Source organism: Myotis yumanensis, unplaced genomic scaffold (assembly GCF_028538775.1).
Source record: "Myotis yumanensis isolate MYYU_CA2020_CCGP unplaced genomic scaffold, mMyoYum1.0.hap1 SCAF_1, whole genome shotgun sequence".
Lineage (NCBI taxonomy): Eukaryota > Metazoa > Chordata > Mammalia > Chiroptera > Vespertilionidae > Myotis > Myotis yumanensis.
The window spans coordinates 9504413-9521355 of record NW_027223752.1 but is presented as its reverse complement, the minus strand read 5'-3'; the positions used below and the strand labels follow the sequence as shown (position 1 = coordinate 9521355).

The following is a 16943-nucleotide window of genomic DNA, read 5'->3' as shown; positions in this document are numbered from 1 at the left end:
CTGCCTCCTGCTCACCCCCTGCTGGGGATGTGCCCGCAACCAAGGTACATGCCCTTGACCGGAATCGAACCTGGGACCCTTCAGTCCGCAGGCCGATGCTCTATCCACTGAGCCAAACCAGTTAGGGCAGGAACGCTGTTTTAACTTTCATATTGTGCCTCATTTATGTAGGAATTCCATTACATAGAAGAAGATCTTTATCGAACAAAGAACACATTGCAAAGCAGAATTAAAGATCGAGAAGAAGAAATTCAGAAACTTAGGAATCAGGTATGTGTCATTTACAACTTGGGCAAAGATACCATTCATTGTAAAGCCACATTTTTTCCAAAGAATACAGTAAGATCTTCTTTTTCCATACTTTCATCTGAGTTTTCTTGTTGCAGTGGTACAATGTTATTTTCAACCTGATACAGACTTTTCATCTATGAGTCTGCACTTGCTGTATTCTGTGGCTGGCTTCTTATAAAAGTACTAGAGGCCCGATGCACGAAATTTTTGCCCATGCAGCTGTGGCGGCTGCTCTCAGACCTCACAGCCCCTTCTTCGTCCGGAAGGACGTCCAGAAGGTCATTCGGCTGTCTGGTCTAATTAGCATATTACACTTTCATTATAGATCTTGTAGCCAGAGTCACTCAGGGAGATGTGAATTATCCCAATACCTTCTAACTTCAGTGAGGATTATGCTGATTGCCAGTTTCATAAATGTGTTTTCTCTTTCCTAAGAAAAATCCAGGGATAAATCTTTCTATTAGCAATTGATAGGTCTTTCATGAAGTCAGCAAGACCTCGTTGTAACTCTGAAAATGTGAAACATACAGAAAACAGCCTGTGCCTAGCACCCAAGTTTACCAGTCTTGATCATTAACTGCCAAAATCATGCTTTCCGCTTACTCTGTAGTTGTAGATTGCCCTTTCCTCCCTTCTCTTCAGGCGACTGACTCAATAAGTAATGGACTCCTTTAAACAGTGTTACCAAAGTGATTGATAAATGCTGAGGCAGTTCATGGGAGTCTAAAAGAAAGCTGAGGTCAGCTCGGGCTAGGGTGGTTGGAAAAGGCTTCAAGGAAGAGGCTTTGAAGGCAGGTAGAGCCTAGATAAGAGAAGGGGACTGAATTTTCCAAGCAGTAAATGTGGACAGCTGAGTGGAGGAGGGAAATGGTGACAGAACAAATAGAAGATGCAGTGAAGGAAGTTACTAACAACCGTCACCAGACCCTACTAGGAAATTCTCATTTAATATCCCTAAATACCACATGCAACAGGCACTGCTGTCCTCACTTAACACATGAGGAGACAGATAGCAAGCACATTTGTCCTCACTGGAGGAAACAGATTCAGAGAGCTATAGCAGTTTGTCCAAGTCAGATAGCTAGGAAATCGCAGAGCAGGGATGAAAACCACTGGAAGCGAGTGGTCTTTGCACAACCGTTGTTATTCAGGTCAAAATGTTTCAACTATGTCCCATGGATCAGTGCTTTCAGATATTTTTGACCATGATGTTACCGTTCTTACAACGTACAAAACTAATACAGAAATTTCACAAAACAATACTCTCACATACTATGTGCTGTACACTTTGATACGTCCCATTCTGTTCTACTTTTTAACGTGTCGATTGTGAACCAACAAGTTGATTTTGTGACCCACTAATACAGTTTGAAAATTGCTTCTGTAGACAATGAAAGAATCATTACAGAGTTTTGAGAAATCAGTGAATACCACAGTTCACCCGTGCGGATGTGGCAGTGTGGTTTCTGTGTTGTATGACTGGTTTTATGTAATACTTTTATGAATTGTTGCCTTTCAGCTTACCAATAAAACCCTAAGCAATAGCAGCCAGTCCGAGTTGGAGAGTCGACTCCACCAGCTGACAGAGACTCTCATCCAGAAGCAGACCATGCTGGAGAGCCTCAGCACTGAGAAGAACTCGCTGGTCTTCCAGCTGGAGCGCCTCGAGCAGCAGATGAAATTGGCCACTGGAGCTGGGAGCACTGGGTCTTCCATCAATATGTCTGGAGTTGACAATGGTGAAGGTAATAAAAAGAACGGCCGGTTCAATTCCAGTCAAGGGCACGTACCTTGATTGCAGGCTCCTCCCTGGCCTGGGCCCTGGTTGGGGTGCGTTGGGGAGGCAACCAGTCGATGTGTTTCTCCCACGTTGATGTTTCTCTCTGTCTTTCCCTCTCTCTTCCGCTCTCCCTAAAAATCAATGGAAAAATATCTTCAGGTGAGGATTAAAAAACAAAAACAAAAACGTTTTGTTACCTTGATTTCTAATGTTGCTAATTCAAACGCGATTTTGCTAAGTTAAAAAAAGACCATTTTTATTAAGAAAGAGGTTTTATCCAACGAAGCACTCACTTTTCTCCTGATGTGAAGATGGGGCCATGTGCTGTTTGATATGATCATTAGTAAATTGGACTGTGAACTGATTAATATCTCTCACTAGTATGGGACTTGGAGAAAAGAGGCCTGTTTTATTGATTTTTAACTTTTTTCATATAAATAAGTTTCATAATATAGCTTATACATTGCTTTATAGGAATCTATTGTGTAAATACTGTAATTTGTTTGATCAGTTCCTTATGGTTGGGAATTTAGATTGTTGCCATTTTTGTCACTAATATAGCAGTTCTGAGGAAAATATTTTCTGTACATCTCTTATTTTCTTGGGATAAATGACTAGAAATGGAATGCTGGGTCAATAGTACACATTTGAAGGCTTTTGGTTTTTAGTGGCAAAATCAGCAAATAATTATTAAGTGCCTAGTTTGTACCCAGGTACTATCCTAGACATTGGGCAACAAAAGAGACCCAAATCTCTGCCCTGCGGATCTTCCATTCTGGTGGTGTGGAGAGGAATGCAGGTGGAGGACACAGGCAGTAAAGAACAATGTGAGATGGTGGTATGTGCTGCCGAGGAAGGGAGACACCGGGTGCTGAGTGTGGAGAAGGGATTGTACTTTAGGGTGGTCAAGGAAGACCTCATTGAAAAGGTAGCAGGTAAGATAGTAGACGATGAGGAGATCCACGGGAAGAGTGTTCCAGGGAGGGAGAAGAGCAGTGCAAAGGCCCTGAGGCAGGAATGTTGCTGGCATGTTGCAGGAACAGCAGGGAGGCCAGGGCAGCAGGATTGAGGGGAACGGAGTGTAAGGTGAATTCAGAGAACTTGGAGGAGGCTGTTTAAGCGTGTAGGACGACTTCTCTGAAGGAAGGGAAAGCCACTGGAGGGTCTTGAGAAGGGTGGCTGATGTAACCTGTATTTTAACAAGATACCTCTGGCTGCTAAGTCCATAATAGACTACAAAGAACTAAGAGCGGAGGCAGGGGACCAGGAGGAGCTGTTGTATTAATCCATGTGAGAAATGATGGTGGTTCAGACCAGAGTGGGGATTGTGAGGATTTATGTTAAAGGTGAGCTGACAGCATTTGCTGGCAGATTGTGACGTTTGATAGGAAGAAAGGAGTCAAGGTGGAGGCCTGAGCAGGTGGAAGGATGGAGTTCTCATGTCTGAGATGGGAGAACTGCAGGACGAGTGGGTTGGCAGCAGGGCGAGCAGTCAGTACATGGTCTTGGCATGCTCAGTTTGGGATGACTATTAGACATCCAGATGGAAATGGAGCAGGTGATTGGACAAGTCGAGTTGGGAGTGGTCTGGGCTGGAGATGAGATGTGGGAGTCATCGGCTTTGTAGAAAGGCCATTCTTACTAGCACAGGAGCTGTGTCCATTAATATTGTCTATGACAACACTTGGTATTTATAAACTTTAATTTTTGCTAATTTCATAGAGAAATAATTTTTCTAGTTTTTACATTTTGATTTTTTGGATATGGAAGTTCAAACATTTCATATAATCAAATTTACCTGTTTTTTTTATGATTTTATCTCTGGATGTAATACTTAGAAAGTTGGCCTTGAGAATTTCTTCCACATGTAACTTAATGTATATTCACTGTAATCTTGTTAGAAAATTCATTTTGCTGTCTGTACCTCCATTCATTATTTTCTTCTTTAAACAGGGGCACGTCTGCGAAACGTTCCTGTTCTTTTTAATGACACAGAAACTAGTCTGGCAGGAATGTATGGAAGAGTCCGCAAAGCTGCTAGTTCAATTGACCAATTTAGGTAAGTCCTGCCAGTAACGATGAGTGATGGACCATCAAATATTTTTATAACCTTTTCTAGTGGTTTTCATCATTGTGAGTCCCATCAGACAGAGCTGATATTTAAGTGGCATTTACCTTATTCCTTTCATGGGATTTCAGTGTCATGAAATTGCTTTAAGAGGTCTGCCAGTACCTTTACTTATTGAAGATGATTAATCCTGACCATTTCTTTCTGTAATAAGCTCTATTTAAAAACTCATTAAATTTTATTGAGAAAGTCTCTATTACATGTAAATGCATCCATTTGAATGCTTTATCTCATTTGTCATGTGATTAGAATAAAAGATGCTACTAATGAACAGTACTCATTGTAATATGTTTTTAATGTTACATAAATAATACATAATTTATGTTATGTATATATTTATAAATAAACTTTTTATACTAGAAGACATCCACCTTACATAGAAAATGTTTTAGAGTTTATCAGGAGTGAAGAGAGGACCCTAGAGAGCTCCGAGCAGCTGCACTGCCACCGCTCCGGCCTAGTTACCATCACACCCTAGGAGGAGCCGCAGCTGCTGCAGACAGCCCCAGTCACCATCACCCCAACCATCAGCAGGGAGGCCTGCCACCCCCACCCTCAGCACTGCCAACACCAAGTCTGGCACCACAGCCAGTGGCACAGGGAGTGCCAGCCCAGGTAGCCTCATATCCTGGGCACCGGCCAGCAGGGACAAAATCATTGCAACGAAGATTTTGGGAGCAGTAAAATGGTTCGGTGTAAGAGACGGATATGGTTCAATCAATAGAAATGACACCAAAGAAGATGTGCTTGTACACCAGACTGCCATAAAGAAGGAGAACCCCAGGAAGTACCCTCACAGTGTAGGAGAAGGAAAGGCTATGGGGTTTGATGGAGTTAAAGGAGAAAAGGGTGTGGAGGCAGCAAATGTTACAGGCCCTTGTGGAGTTCCAGTGCAAGGCAGTAAATATGCAGCAGACCATAAGCATTGTAGATGCTCTCCACGTCAGAGGGTCCTCCACACAATTGCCAGCAGGATTATCAGACCCAAGGTCAACAGCTACTTCGACATCAGTACTGTTGCAATGTATGCAGATGCCTAGACAACCCTAAACACAAGATGGCACTGAGACTAAAGCAGCTGATCCGCCAGCTGAGAGTTCATCTCCCAAAGCTGAGCAAAGCAGGGCTGAGTAAACGCCAGCTTACCATCTCTACTATCCGGTTTAGTCATCCAACGAGAAGAAATGAAGATCAAATTCCAGCAATATTAAATGACCATGCCTGGCCAGTGTTCCTAAGTGGTTAGAACGTCAGCCTGTGCACCCAAGGGTCTTGGGTTTGATTCCCAGTCAAGGGTACATGTGGGTTTGCTCCCTGTCCCTGGAGGGCACATGCGGGAGGTAACCAGTCGATGTGTGTCTCTCTCACATTGATATTTCTCTCTCTCTCTTTCTCTCTCTCTCTCTCTCTCTCTCTCTCTCTCTATACACACACACACACACACACACACACACACACCTCCCACTCTCTCTGAAAAAGCAATGGAAAAAATAGCCTCATGTGAGATTAACAACAACAAGAAAGATTGGAGCTGAAGATCTTAAGTTCTTGCTTTTTGCCCATTGACCAGCTATGCAGCATGGGGATTTTAATATTTTTACCTAAAGATGTCTCTTTTTTGGTAATGACAAACATGTTAAAAAAAAAAAAAAAGCCTAGTTTTTCTTAATACACCTTTAGAGGTTTTTAAATTGTTTTATATCTGGCAAGTTGAGATTTTTCAAGAACCTCATTTTTAATTTGTAATAAAAGTGTACAACTTGATTTTTTTAAAAAAATTCAACAAATGGCAAGCACCTGTTAATAAAGGTCTTAGATAATTGCCAGAAAAGGGTTTTAGGTCTCGCTCTGCCGCAGTGCCACGGCTGCGCTTGGCAGCATCACCCCCACTGGCGATGCTGGTGTTATGCTGAGCACTCACCTCCCTTGACCACATGGGCGGGCTTGGAGATCGCCCAAGGATGGCCGGAAGCTTGATGCTGTAGGACTGGGTATTGCAGCTTTTGCATACGCAGGTCACTGTGTATTTCAGGCCTGGAAACCTGTAGAACAAGTAATCACAGAAGATTTCACACCTCGCCTTTCATCCTACTATCCTATAAAGGAGGATTTGAACAGAAAACGAGTCGGCGAGAAGCTATTCTTATTTTGGATGTGAACCCATCTGCTGGCAAGGCCGAGATTAGAACAGCTCACAGAGAATCATGATTTTGAATCACCCAGATAAAGGTGGATCTCTGTACTTAGCAACCAAAATAAATGAAGCAAAAGACTTGCTAGAAGAAACCACCAAACATTCATTGATGCTCAGGGACTCCTGCAAATTTAATCTAAACCACCCCCGTTACCATTTTCATACATGTGCTAACCATAAATAACAATTTATTTCGCTGTTAAGTGGTATAATAATAAAAGATTAATAATTTGTCTTTTATTGTCTTTTAAAGGGAAAAATGTCTTAACAGTTTATATATAGCATTGATAAAGTTCATGTCTAAATATCCTACTAAACTCTTTTGTCTTATAATTAAACACGGTTTCAATGAGTTATTGCATAAAAGAGCAATCTTTTTTACCTTTATGTATCAGAATATAGCTGTGGTGTTACATATAAGGAGGAGGATTTACTAAGATTCCCAAAGTCATGGACCAAGGATGCCGTAGTCATCTCCAAATTAATATGCACATCTGTTTCAACTTTCAATTATTCAGCCTACATAATTTTTAGAGAGCCAGTATGGAAGGCATTGTGCTAGTGGCAGTCAGAGAAACAGAAAGGTAGAGAAGGTGTATTTGCTTGTCCCCGTGTCCATCTTGATGGGGGGACTGGAAAAAGGTGTGAGTGGCAAGGTCTGGACATCATATTGCTCCTCACACTTCATTTGTTTAAGTGTTTACTTGGTTTTCTGTAGTTTTGTGTCTTTGGGAAGCATAGTATCCATACAAAAGCTTTTTGATTAGTAATTTGCAGATTGATTCCAACTAGACTTTCTCCTATTCTTGTTTTCACAATTGCCTTGTGTTTTATAACTTACTTAGTTCCTAAAAGAAAAAATGATTTAGAGAAGGACCAAGTTGTTTAAAAGCTAAACCCAAGTAATGATAAAAGTATTTGTTTACACTATGGCATTTCTATATGATTATTTCAAATAATTATTTAATCTACTATAAATAAATCTTTATGGTGGCCACAGAACTAGTATAAATGAGTGAAGTGTCAAAATGCATTATTAGATATTACCACAGGTAGATCTGTTGTTAGTCTAACTCTCTTCTTTTATCTTCTCTCCTCCCCACTACCGTTTGCACAGTATCCGTCTGGGAATTTTTCTCCGAAGATACCCCATAGCACGAGTTTTTGTAATTATATATATGGTAAGTGAACTTGTTTTAAAAAACAATGCTGCACTTGATTTTTAACTAGGTTTTTTTCAGTTGTTGGTCTTTTTATTTAAAATATGTTTTTATTGCCCTAACTGGTTTGGCTCAGTGGATAGAGCGTCGGCCTGCTGACTGAAGGGTCCCAGGTTTGATTCCGGTCAAGGGCATGTACCTTGGTTGTGGGCACATCCCCAGTAGGGGTTGTGCAGGAGGCAGCTGATCAATGTTTCTACCTCTCTATTCCTCTCCCTTCCTCTCTGTAAAAAATCAATAAAATATATTTAAAAAATAAAATATGTTTTTATTGACTTCAGAGAGAGAGGAAGGGAGAGGGAGAGAGAGTGACAGAAACATCAATGATGGGAAAATCATGACTGGCTGCCTCCTGCATGCCCCCTACTGGGGATCGAGCCTGCAACCCAGGCATGTGCCCTCACCAGGAATTGAACATGACCTCCTGGTTCATGGGTTGAGGCTCAACCACTGAGTTATACCAGCCGGGCAGCTGCTGGTCTTTTTGACTGAAAGTTTAGCAGTCAGTTTTGAAAGAGAATTCATTTTTAGTAATGCAAGTGAAAATAACAATTTGTTATGTCTAAAATATAAATTGCTCAAAGACTTTTCCTACAATAAAATTAACTTTGGTGCAGTTTAACAGTTAACTCCATTGCTAAGCCCCTCTTATGATAAAAAATACAATACAAAACAATTTTATTTTTATCTTGATGTAAAGTTGCTTTCATGTGTTTTGCTTTGTTTTCTAAAATGGTCTCAAGGTTGATTTATTTTCTTTCAGATTTCTTAGCTCTAATAATGGTTACCAGAGTCAGGCATGCCATTTCACATATCCTGTGAGCCTAAAAAACTCACTCGCTGTTCTGAATGGGGATGCTAAAAGTAGTTGAGTTGAATTAAAACAGGCATTTTCTTCTTCAAAAGGAATAAAAGCACCCTTAGAAAGAAATTTCTCTCTGATCCACTAGAGGGAAGAGTTACTCCTTTAAAAAAAAAAAGTTTTTAAGAAGTGGGGGTGGAGAGAATGAGAGGAAAAAGATGGGCCTCAGAAAGGATTCAGAATGTGTCCACATCTGGGTTGATTTCCGGTTGGAGATTTTGAAGAACATGTGCTCTGTCAGCATGAGACGTGATGCTTCACGCCAGTGATGCCTGAGCGATGGAGCCTCACGCCGTTGTCCCCCGACCACGAGGGAGCTAGTGGGACTGTCAGTGGAGGTCCTGTGCTGGACCTCAAATCACCTCTGAAACCTGGCACAGCATTCCTGTCGAGCACGTCTTCCCACCCCTCTTCACCAAAGCATGGCCAAGCCCTCTTTCAGAACACCAGCTCTAACTGCTCTTAAAGAGCCTCTCCAGCCACTTCATGGCTCTCCAGCCATTAATCACCTGGTTGTTTGGGGTCCATGTGCTTATCATGAATGAGTTGAGGACTTTTCTCCTCTTGACTGAGAAATATGCAGGAATTGTAACTACTACCCTCCATCGGTTGTACATCTATTTCTTCATTAGTTACCCAATAAACACGCACTGAGCCCCTGGAATGTTACAGACACAGTGCTGGACAGGAACACACAGACAACCAAGATGTGGTTCCTGCCCTCCATGCACCTCTCACTGGGCCTGTGGTGAAGATGGGATCATTGACTAATCCACAAATTACCTTTTCTTTCTTTAGGCTTTGCTTCACCTCTGGGTCATGATTGTTTTGTTGACTTATACACCGGAAATGCACCATGACCAACCCCATGGCAAATGAACTGAACCCAGTTGTTGCAATGATTGGTTGTCTTTTTCCAGACTTTGGATCTGTAACAGGTCAATGGCTTCAAATTCCTGAGGAGGGTGCCCAAGATTATTTTATCACTACAAGCTTTTAACTTTTTAAGTTATTATATTCTGCTACCTAAATCTTCCTCTAATTTCCCTCAAATGGTAAGAGTTTCTAAAACAGTCGGTAATTTAACAAGCTCAGCTCCGCTTTTTCTGAGATTGGTGGTTCCATGTATATATGTACACACAGATGCTGGGTGGTTCACCTCTGTACAGACCAGCCTGTATTTTACTGATACTCATTATGGGTTGTAATCAGGGAAACTAATTGTATTTAGTGACATAAATAAAAGGTTTTCTTTTTGATAATTCTGTCTGCTTTTGTATTTTCCTCTACTTAACTTTGCAAATACACTTTTTTCCCCTTTTGATATACTTCACCCAAAGAGTGAGGATATTTTTTCCATTATTTTTTTAGAGTGGAAGGGAGGGGCAGAGAGAGAGGAGAACGAAACATCAGTGTGAGGGAGATGCATCGATTGGTTGCCGCCTGCATGCATCCCAACCTCAGGGATATAACCTGCAACCCAGGTACGTGCCCTTGACTGGGAATCGAACCTGAGACCCTCCAGCACACAGGCCAACACTCCAGCCACTGAACCACGCCGGCCAGGGCAAACTTTGCAAATTTACTTTGACATGTTAAAGGCCTGATTGATATAAATCTTTTTATAAACATAAAATTTACTGTGCATTTACCTTTTTTAAAAATAATAGTTTTTTATCCCCATTAAGCCAGACCCTTCCAGATGGCCAGACGATCGAGCAGATGGCAGCAGCTGGCATCACTCGTGGTTGGTTCTCAGTGGGCTGCCCTGCCCCAGTGTGTGCACTGTTTCCCCTCCCCGACCCCTGCACCAAATTCCTTCCATTCTCAATCATTCATCGCCTCCTCCGCCCTTTTTCCTTTTCTCAGCCTACACCTCCAGCCCCTACCTCAGGACATCCATAGCCCCTGCTTGTGCGTTTAGAAATCGAATCTGTTTCAGCAATCTTTGCATTTTTAAAACACTCCAGTGCAGAGATATTACAAAGTTATTCTTTGAAGAGAGACTTTTTTTGCTTTAGGTCCAATATAATGTCTGTTCTGACTTTTCTTTTTTCCTACACATCTCAATTCTTTTTCTGCCCCCTGGGCTCTTGTGGTCTCTCTTCAGATCCTATATAATAAAGAGGTAATGTGCAAATTGACCCTCACGCCCTCACAAGATGGCTGCCTACAACCAGGCCGGCAGGGGGGTTAGTGAGGGACGACCAAACAACTGAACAGCAGGCTGCGTGGAGCGACCTCGATGACAGGGGGAGCAGTTGGGAGTGACTAGGCCAGCAGGGGGGGCAGTTGGGGGCAACCAGGGTGGCGGGGGGGGCCAGTTAGGGGCGACCAGGCTGGCAGAGGGAGGCAGTTGGGGGCAACCTGGCCGGCAGCGGGGGTCAGTTAGGGGCGACTGGCGGGGGGGGCAGTTAGGGGCGACCAGGCCAGCAGGGGGAGCAGTTGGGGGAGACCAGGCAGGCAGGCAGGTGAGTGATTAGGAGCCAGCGGTCCAGGATTATGAAAGGGATATCCGACTGCCCAGGACCAGGCCTAAACCAGCAGTCGGACATCCCCTGAGGGGTCCCGGATTGGAGAGGGTGCAGGCTGGGCTGAGGGAACCCCCCTCCCCCGGACGAATTTCTTGCACCAGGTCTCTAGTGTAATTAATATGCATGGTGGGGCAAAAGTAGTTTACAGTTCATATGGAAAAAATACAGTCATCCATAAATAATACTCTGCATTTCACATACAAGTGTAACCTCCTCTTGCCCCACCCCCTGTGTGGCTCAGGCTGTGCGAGGGAGAGTCTTCCAGTCAGGAGTGTCTGAGGTCTCCTGCCGGTGCCCAGCCGGAAACCTGGCCAGAGTTTCTGTCCTTAATGAGAGCTCTGCTGTGACGTCAGTTGACCTGTGACTTTAATTGTAAATTGTTCAAACGTTTTGGTACACTGCTACATGTACCAGAAAAATCTTAAAGGTCATCCTAGGTGTGTTTGGGCTTTTTTCCAACTTAGCATGAATGAAAAAGGCAGAAAGTACCACGTCATCCAGAAGTGGGCATGAAGTGTTGCGGGTGGGGGTGTCGACTCACAAACCTATAGGACTTGTATCGGTTCTGTTCTCAGGGATGCTAGCCTGTCAGAGTCTGAGCTGCAGAGTCAGATCTGGTCCCACACAGAGTAAAGAGTTTAGTCTTCTTAGTATCTTAATTTTTTTAAAAAAATTTTCTTTTTAAAAAAAACATTTTTTTATTGATTTCAGAGAGGAAGGGAGAGAGAGAAACATCATGATGAGAGAGAATCATTCATCGGCTGCTTCCTACACACTCCACCCCAGGGATGATGCCTGCAACCGGGAATGGAAGCGTGACCTCCAGGTTCATGGGTCAGTGCTCAACCAGTGAGCCAGGCGCGGTTTGTTAATATCTTTTAAAGGTTGCCCCCCTCCCTCTAATTTGGAAACGTTTCTGGAAAATGATTAAAACCAGGTTACATACTTAAAATGGAAAACAGCACATGCTCCATCATCGTGTATTCCAGACTTCCCGTCTCCGCATGTCCTGGCTTTTGTTGGTATGGCTCTAAATCTTTTGTTCAGCTTTTACACATTCTTGGCTTTGGAAATAGTTTGACAAAGTGCTTCCGAGATTATTACTTAAATCTCTCATTGAGTTTCAGTTTCAGTATTCTTGACCACTAACAGACTTTTCGGGGGGTTTTAAGGGTTCTCCTTTACCCTCAGAGAACACGAAACCTTCTTTGGCCTAATTAAAAGGATTGCATGAGGGCCGAATTTTTTTCCTTCTTAATACAATGCAGTCATTTAAGGACATCGTATGTATGTGCTCATACACACACATATGTTCTCAGAGCTCTTGTACTGCTCGGTATGTATGTGTCGGTGTAAAAATAAGTTTATTATCCTAAGAAGATTTCCCTTTCTCTAGACTTTGTGCTTTCCAAAAACTACCACTTCTATTGCTACAGAACAAACACTTCCAAGGGGGAGCAGGGGCTTTGTTAAAATGTGTGGAACCAGGCTCACCCTGTCTGTGTGGTTGATGGGGAGTAGGGTGCTGGGCAGGGCAGTCTGGCTTAGGAAGGCTTACATCCATCTCACCCTGTCTGGGAGCCACCGGACTACTCAAATGTGCCTGCTTGGCTGCAGCTCCCATTGCGGGAGGCCAGCTGTCTTGGAAAAGGCCGGTAGGGGCATCCTGGTCTGGATGGGATGGAAGGAAAGAACTGGAAAAGCCAAAGAAGATGGTCAGGGGCTAAAGGCCTAAGGCACTTGAGGCTGTAAGTGACAGAGAAGAAAGTCTTAGTGCAGTGGTTCTCAACCTTCTGGCCCTCTAAATACAGTTCCTCATGTTGTGACCCAACCATAAAATTATTTTCGTTGCTACTTCATAACTGTAATGTTGCTACTGTTATGAATCATAATGCAAATATCAGATATGCAGGATGGTCATTCGACCGCCAAAGGGGTCACGACCCACAGGTTGAGAACCACTGTCTTAGTGGTTATTCTGAACACGGTAATTCCTATTAACCCCCTAGTAAACATGGAGTAAGTGATTCTGCACTTCCACAGACACGGACTCAAGCACCTCACAGTAAGCGAAACTTGCCTTTTGTAAGAACGCGGAGTGTCAAGTGTGTTACATACAGAAGCCTCATTTATAGACGATGTCTCCAAAAAAAGTGCCCGGCCGGTGTGGCTGAGTGGCTGAGTGTCAACCTTTGAATCAGGTCACAGTACGATTCCTGGTCAGGGCGCATGTCAGGGTTTCAGGCTCAATCCCCCGTAGGGGGCATGCAGAAGGCAGCGGATCAATGATTCTCTCTCATCATTGGTGTTTCTATCTCTCCCTCTCCCTTCTTCTCTCTGAAATCAATTTTTTTTAAAAGTGGTGAAATAACTTTAAGTCATAACAAGACGACCAAATCGTTCAGATTACGAGGACCTGTGTGCTAGCTCCTTCCAGGACCTGGGAATAGAGTGGTGACAACAGAGGCCCCTGCCCTTGTGAACTTACATTCAGGCGGGGAAGGCAGACCATAGGCACGTCACTTAGTGTCAAGTGCCATGAATACAAACTAAACAAGGTCAAGGTATAAAGAGAGGTGATGGGGAGGAAGGCAGAGGCGACAATTGTGCAAGACCTGGATAAAGGGCCGTGTGACACATGGAGTGGGCTTTCTAGGCAGGAGTTTCAAGAAGCGCAAAGCACCTGAACCGGGGCATGCGTGGGCGTTACAGGAGCAGAGCAGCAAGGAGGCCAGCGTGGCTGGAGCAGAGTGAGGGCCAAGGGGAGAGGCATGTGGGGCTGATCTGGTAGGGACCTGCCGGCCAAGGTCAGGAGTTTGAATCTGAAATCCCCTTTTGTTTCTCTTCAGTAACACTTTCTGCCCCGGAACCACCCACCACCTTGTTTAGGGAAAACCTTTAAAAGCCTATGTTTCAGGATAAATCTAGAGACTGTGGTTGTTCCACATGCAAATGCTAAATAGCATAGAAGACATTTTGTTGCGGTGAGGACAGGCTGAACCTGAGACGGTAATTTTCCTCTGGGATTACGAAGAACACCAAATCGATGAACGTGTGCATCCCTCCAGAACTTCTTGGTCTCCACCTCCAGAGCTCTCCTCTGCTCAGGACACTTCCCTTCTTGGCTCCTGTTCCCTTTTGGTGTCAGCTAAGATGCCACGTTCTCTATAAAGTTGGAACACCCCTTCTCCCCCCGCCTCCCAAGAAAAAGAATATATCAGTATTAGATTAGGTGTCTATGGGAGGCAGAAAAATGACCCTTCCAAAGATGTTCCTGAAACCCATGAATAATTGCAGATATGGTTAAATTAAGGATCATAACAAAAGATTATCCTGAATTACCTTGCTGTGCCCAAAATAAGGGTCTTTAAAAATGGAAGAAGAAAGCAGCAGAGTCAGAGAAAGAGATGTGATGACAGAGTCAGAAATCAGGATGATTTAACTGCTGGGTTTGGAGATAGATGATGGGGCCGCTGGCCAAGGGATGCATGGGGCCTCTAGAGGCCAGAAAAGACCAAATACAGTGTCCCTCCCTGGTTATGAGCTCCCATAGCTCACAGTGGTTCCCTAGTCATAACACACTGAACTGAATTGCCTCTTCCCTTTCCATCACTCCAGCCAGACTCTAAGCTTGATGTGTCTATCTCGTCACCATTGTATCTTCAGAGCCTAAATGAGTGCAAGGCACTTATTATGTAAGTACTCAATGTAAATTCCCGGAATAAACAATTTCAAAACTAGGACTAACAAGGAACAGTGACGTGTGACAACAAAGAAATATAAACTTAAAAAACTGGCTGCTGTTTTCTGGCTTACTTAACTAGTTGTGGTGCTGGGCAAGTCACTAAACATCTCTGGCCTCAGTTTCCTCATCTTTTTTTTTTTAAAGAAAATTGTCTTATTTATTTTTAAATATATTTTATTGATTTTTTACAGAGAGGAAAGAAGAGGGATAGAGAGTTAGAAACATTTATCAGCTGCCTCCTGCACACCCCCCACTGGGGATGTGCCTGCAACCAAGGTACACGCCCTTGACCGGAATCGAACCTGGGACCTTTCAGTCCGGAGGCCGATGCTGTATCCACTGAGCCAAACAGGTCAGGGCAGTTTCCTCATCTTTAAGAGTGGAGAAGCTGAAAAGAGCCACAAAGACTTTCCCTGTAGATAAAAAGAGCATTTTCTAAGTTGAACATGTATTCAAATGTCAGTTTTTTATTGGGTGGTATGTTTATTTTAAAGTTGGATGGACTGAGAAAGTGGAAAACAGCCCTGCTGACAACTAACCATGCTCCCAGCAGAACATAAACAATACATTGTCAAGGCCACTCTTGGGAGCACAAAAATTACTAACACCCCCCTCTCCCGACAAGCATGGCTTCTTTCTGGGCAGTGGCTGCTGTTTCACCAATAACAACACAAGCCCCCTGTGACTCTCCTCCTGGATGAGTCAGTGTGGCACTCAGGCACCACACTGCCCCTGCTTCCCGACAGCATCCACCCCAGACTGGCCCCTGATTCTTTTTTAAATACATTTTTATTGATTTCAGAGAGGAAGGGAGAGGGAGAGAGAGAGAGAGAGAAACATCGATGATGAGAGAGAATCATTGATTGGCCGCCTCCTGCACACCCCCTACTGGGGATCGAGCCCGCACCCTGGGCATGTGTGCTTGACCGGAACCAAATCCGGGATCATTCAGCCAGCAGGCCTACACTCTATCCACTGAGCCAAACCGGCTAGGGCTGGCCCCTGATTCTTTAATGCCACTCACGATCATCCAACACAACACAAACCCGGTAAGAAGCCCCTCTAGTCTCCCCTACTGAGGTGCCCCTGAGGACACATTCTCCCTTGCTGCAGCAAGCTTGAGAAGCCTCATTTTGGGGGGGGCGGGGGGAGGTGGTAGAAGGTCTGGGTCTGAGTTCTGTTTGTTTTGTCTGCAGATGTGGTCTGGTCAATTGGCTTTGATAGAAGTTCGTATTCCTATGATTTTACAGACAAGCAAACAAGTTTAGCGACCCATTAAGGTCCTCCAATTAGCTATAAAAATGAGATCAAACATATCTTTTGTTTGTTTTCAGATAGCCATGGGCTTGAACTGTCTGGTTGCTGAACATGTCTGCTTACCCGATCTGTCTGGTACAGAGTCTTCTATTTCCCATCTTGGCTAGAACCTTCCAATAGCTTTTAGTCACTGGAGAAAACCTGCCATCTTTTTTTTCAAAAAACACTTAGTCCTGGGGCAAAGCCAGGTACGTTGTGATGAGAGTTCATTGTTCTCTATCAGTGTGAGGGGAAGCAGGTGTGTGCTCCCTGCTGCCATCTGATTTATTTCACTGCTCTCTAGGAGCCGACACTCCATCAGCCACCCAAGCAGGAAATTGCCTTTCTGCAGAAAGTAAACAAGACGGTTTGCTTTATTTTTAGCCATAAAAATGAGACCTACAAGAACATTTTAAATCATTTGGGTATGTTTTTTAATTATGAAAGTAATATTCCTTAATAGAGCCTCATGCATTGATAGACCAATAGTCCAAACTAATAAGTCTTCACATATGGCCTGTTTCCTTCCAGTCTTTTTTCCTCATTGTGTATGTGTATGTATGTAGGAAGGTCCAGAAATGGGGAGAAAAGCAGCTTATAGTTGAAGTCACACTGTGTATACAATTTTTTTATTTTAATTGTATTTTAAAATTACATAATACATGCTCATTGTAAAAATTCCAAGCATCCCTGTACACAGAGCAAAAGGTTCTAGTGCCCTTTTAGCACCACCCCATCCACGTCCTTCCCAGCGATAACTACTGTTAAGTTAGGAAGAGGTCAGCTTTAGTGCTCACCTGTAATACTCAGTAAATAAGTGTTCAGCAGTGGGTAGGGGTAGGGGTGGCAATTGTTGAATGGGTTCTTTCCATCGTTTGTGGCAGCCAGACCCT

The 16943-nt window shown here is 43.6% G+C and overlaps 1 protein-coding gene across 1 annotated transcript in view; it reads left to right on the top strand.

Annotated features, from left to right (window-relative positions):
• Window positions 1-9737, top strand: part of LOC139009334 (golgin subfamily A member 5) — a 32393-nt gene extending 22656 nt beyond the window's left edge. The window contains exons 9-13 of the mRNA XM_070413590.1: window positions 172-270; window positions 1811-2036; window positions 4025-4130; window positions 7511-7574; window positions 9274-9737. Coding sequence (XP_070269691.1) covers window positions 172-270; window positions 1811-2036; window positions 4025-4130; window positions 7511-7574; window positions 9274-9354 — 576 coding nt within the window. The 3' untranslated portion in view covers window positions 9355-9737. The remainder of the gene's footprint in view (window positions 1-171; window positions 271-1810; window positions 2037-4024; window positions 4131-7510; window positions 7575-9273) is intronic.
• The last annotated feature ends 7206 nt before the right edge of the window (window positions 9738-16943 follow it).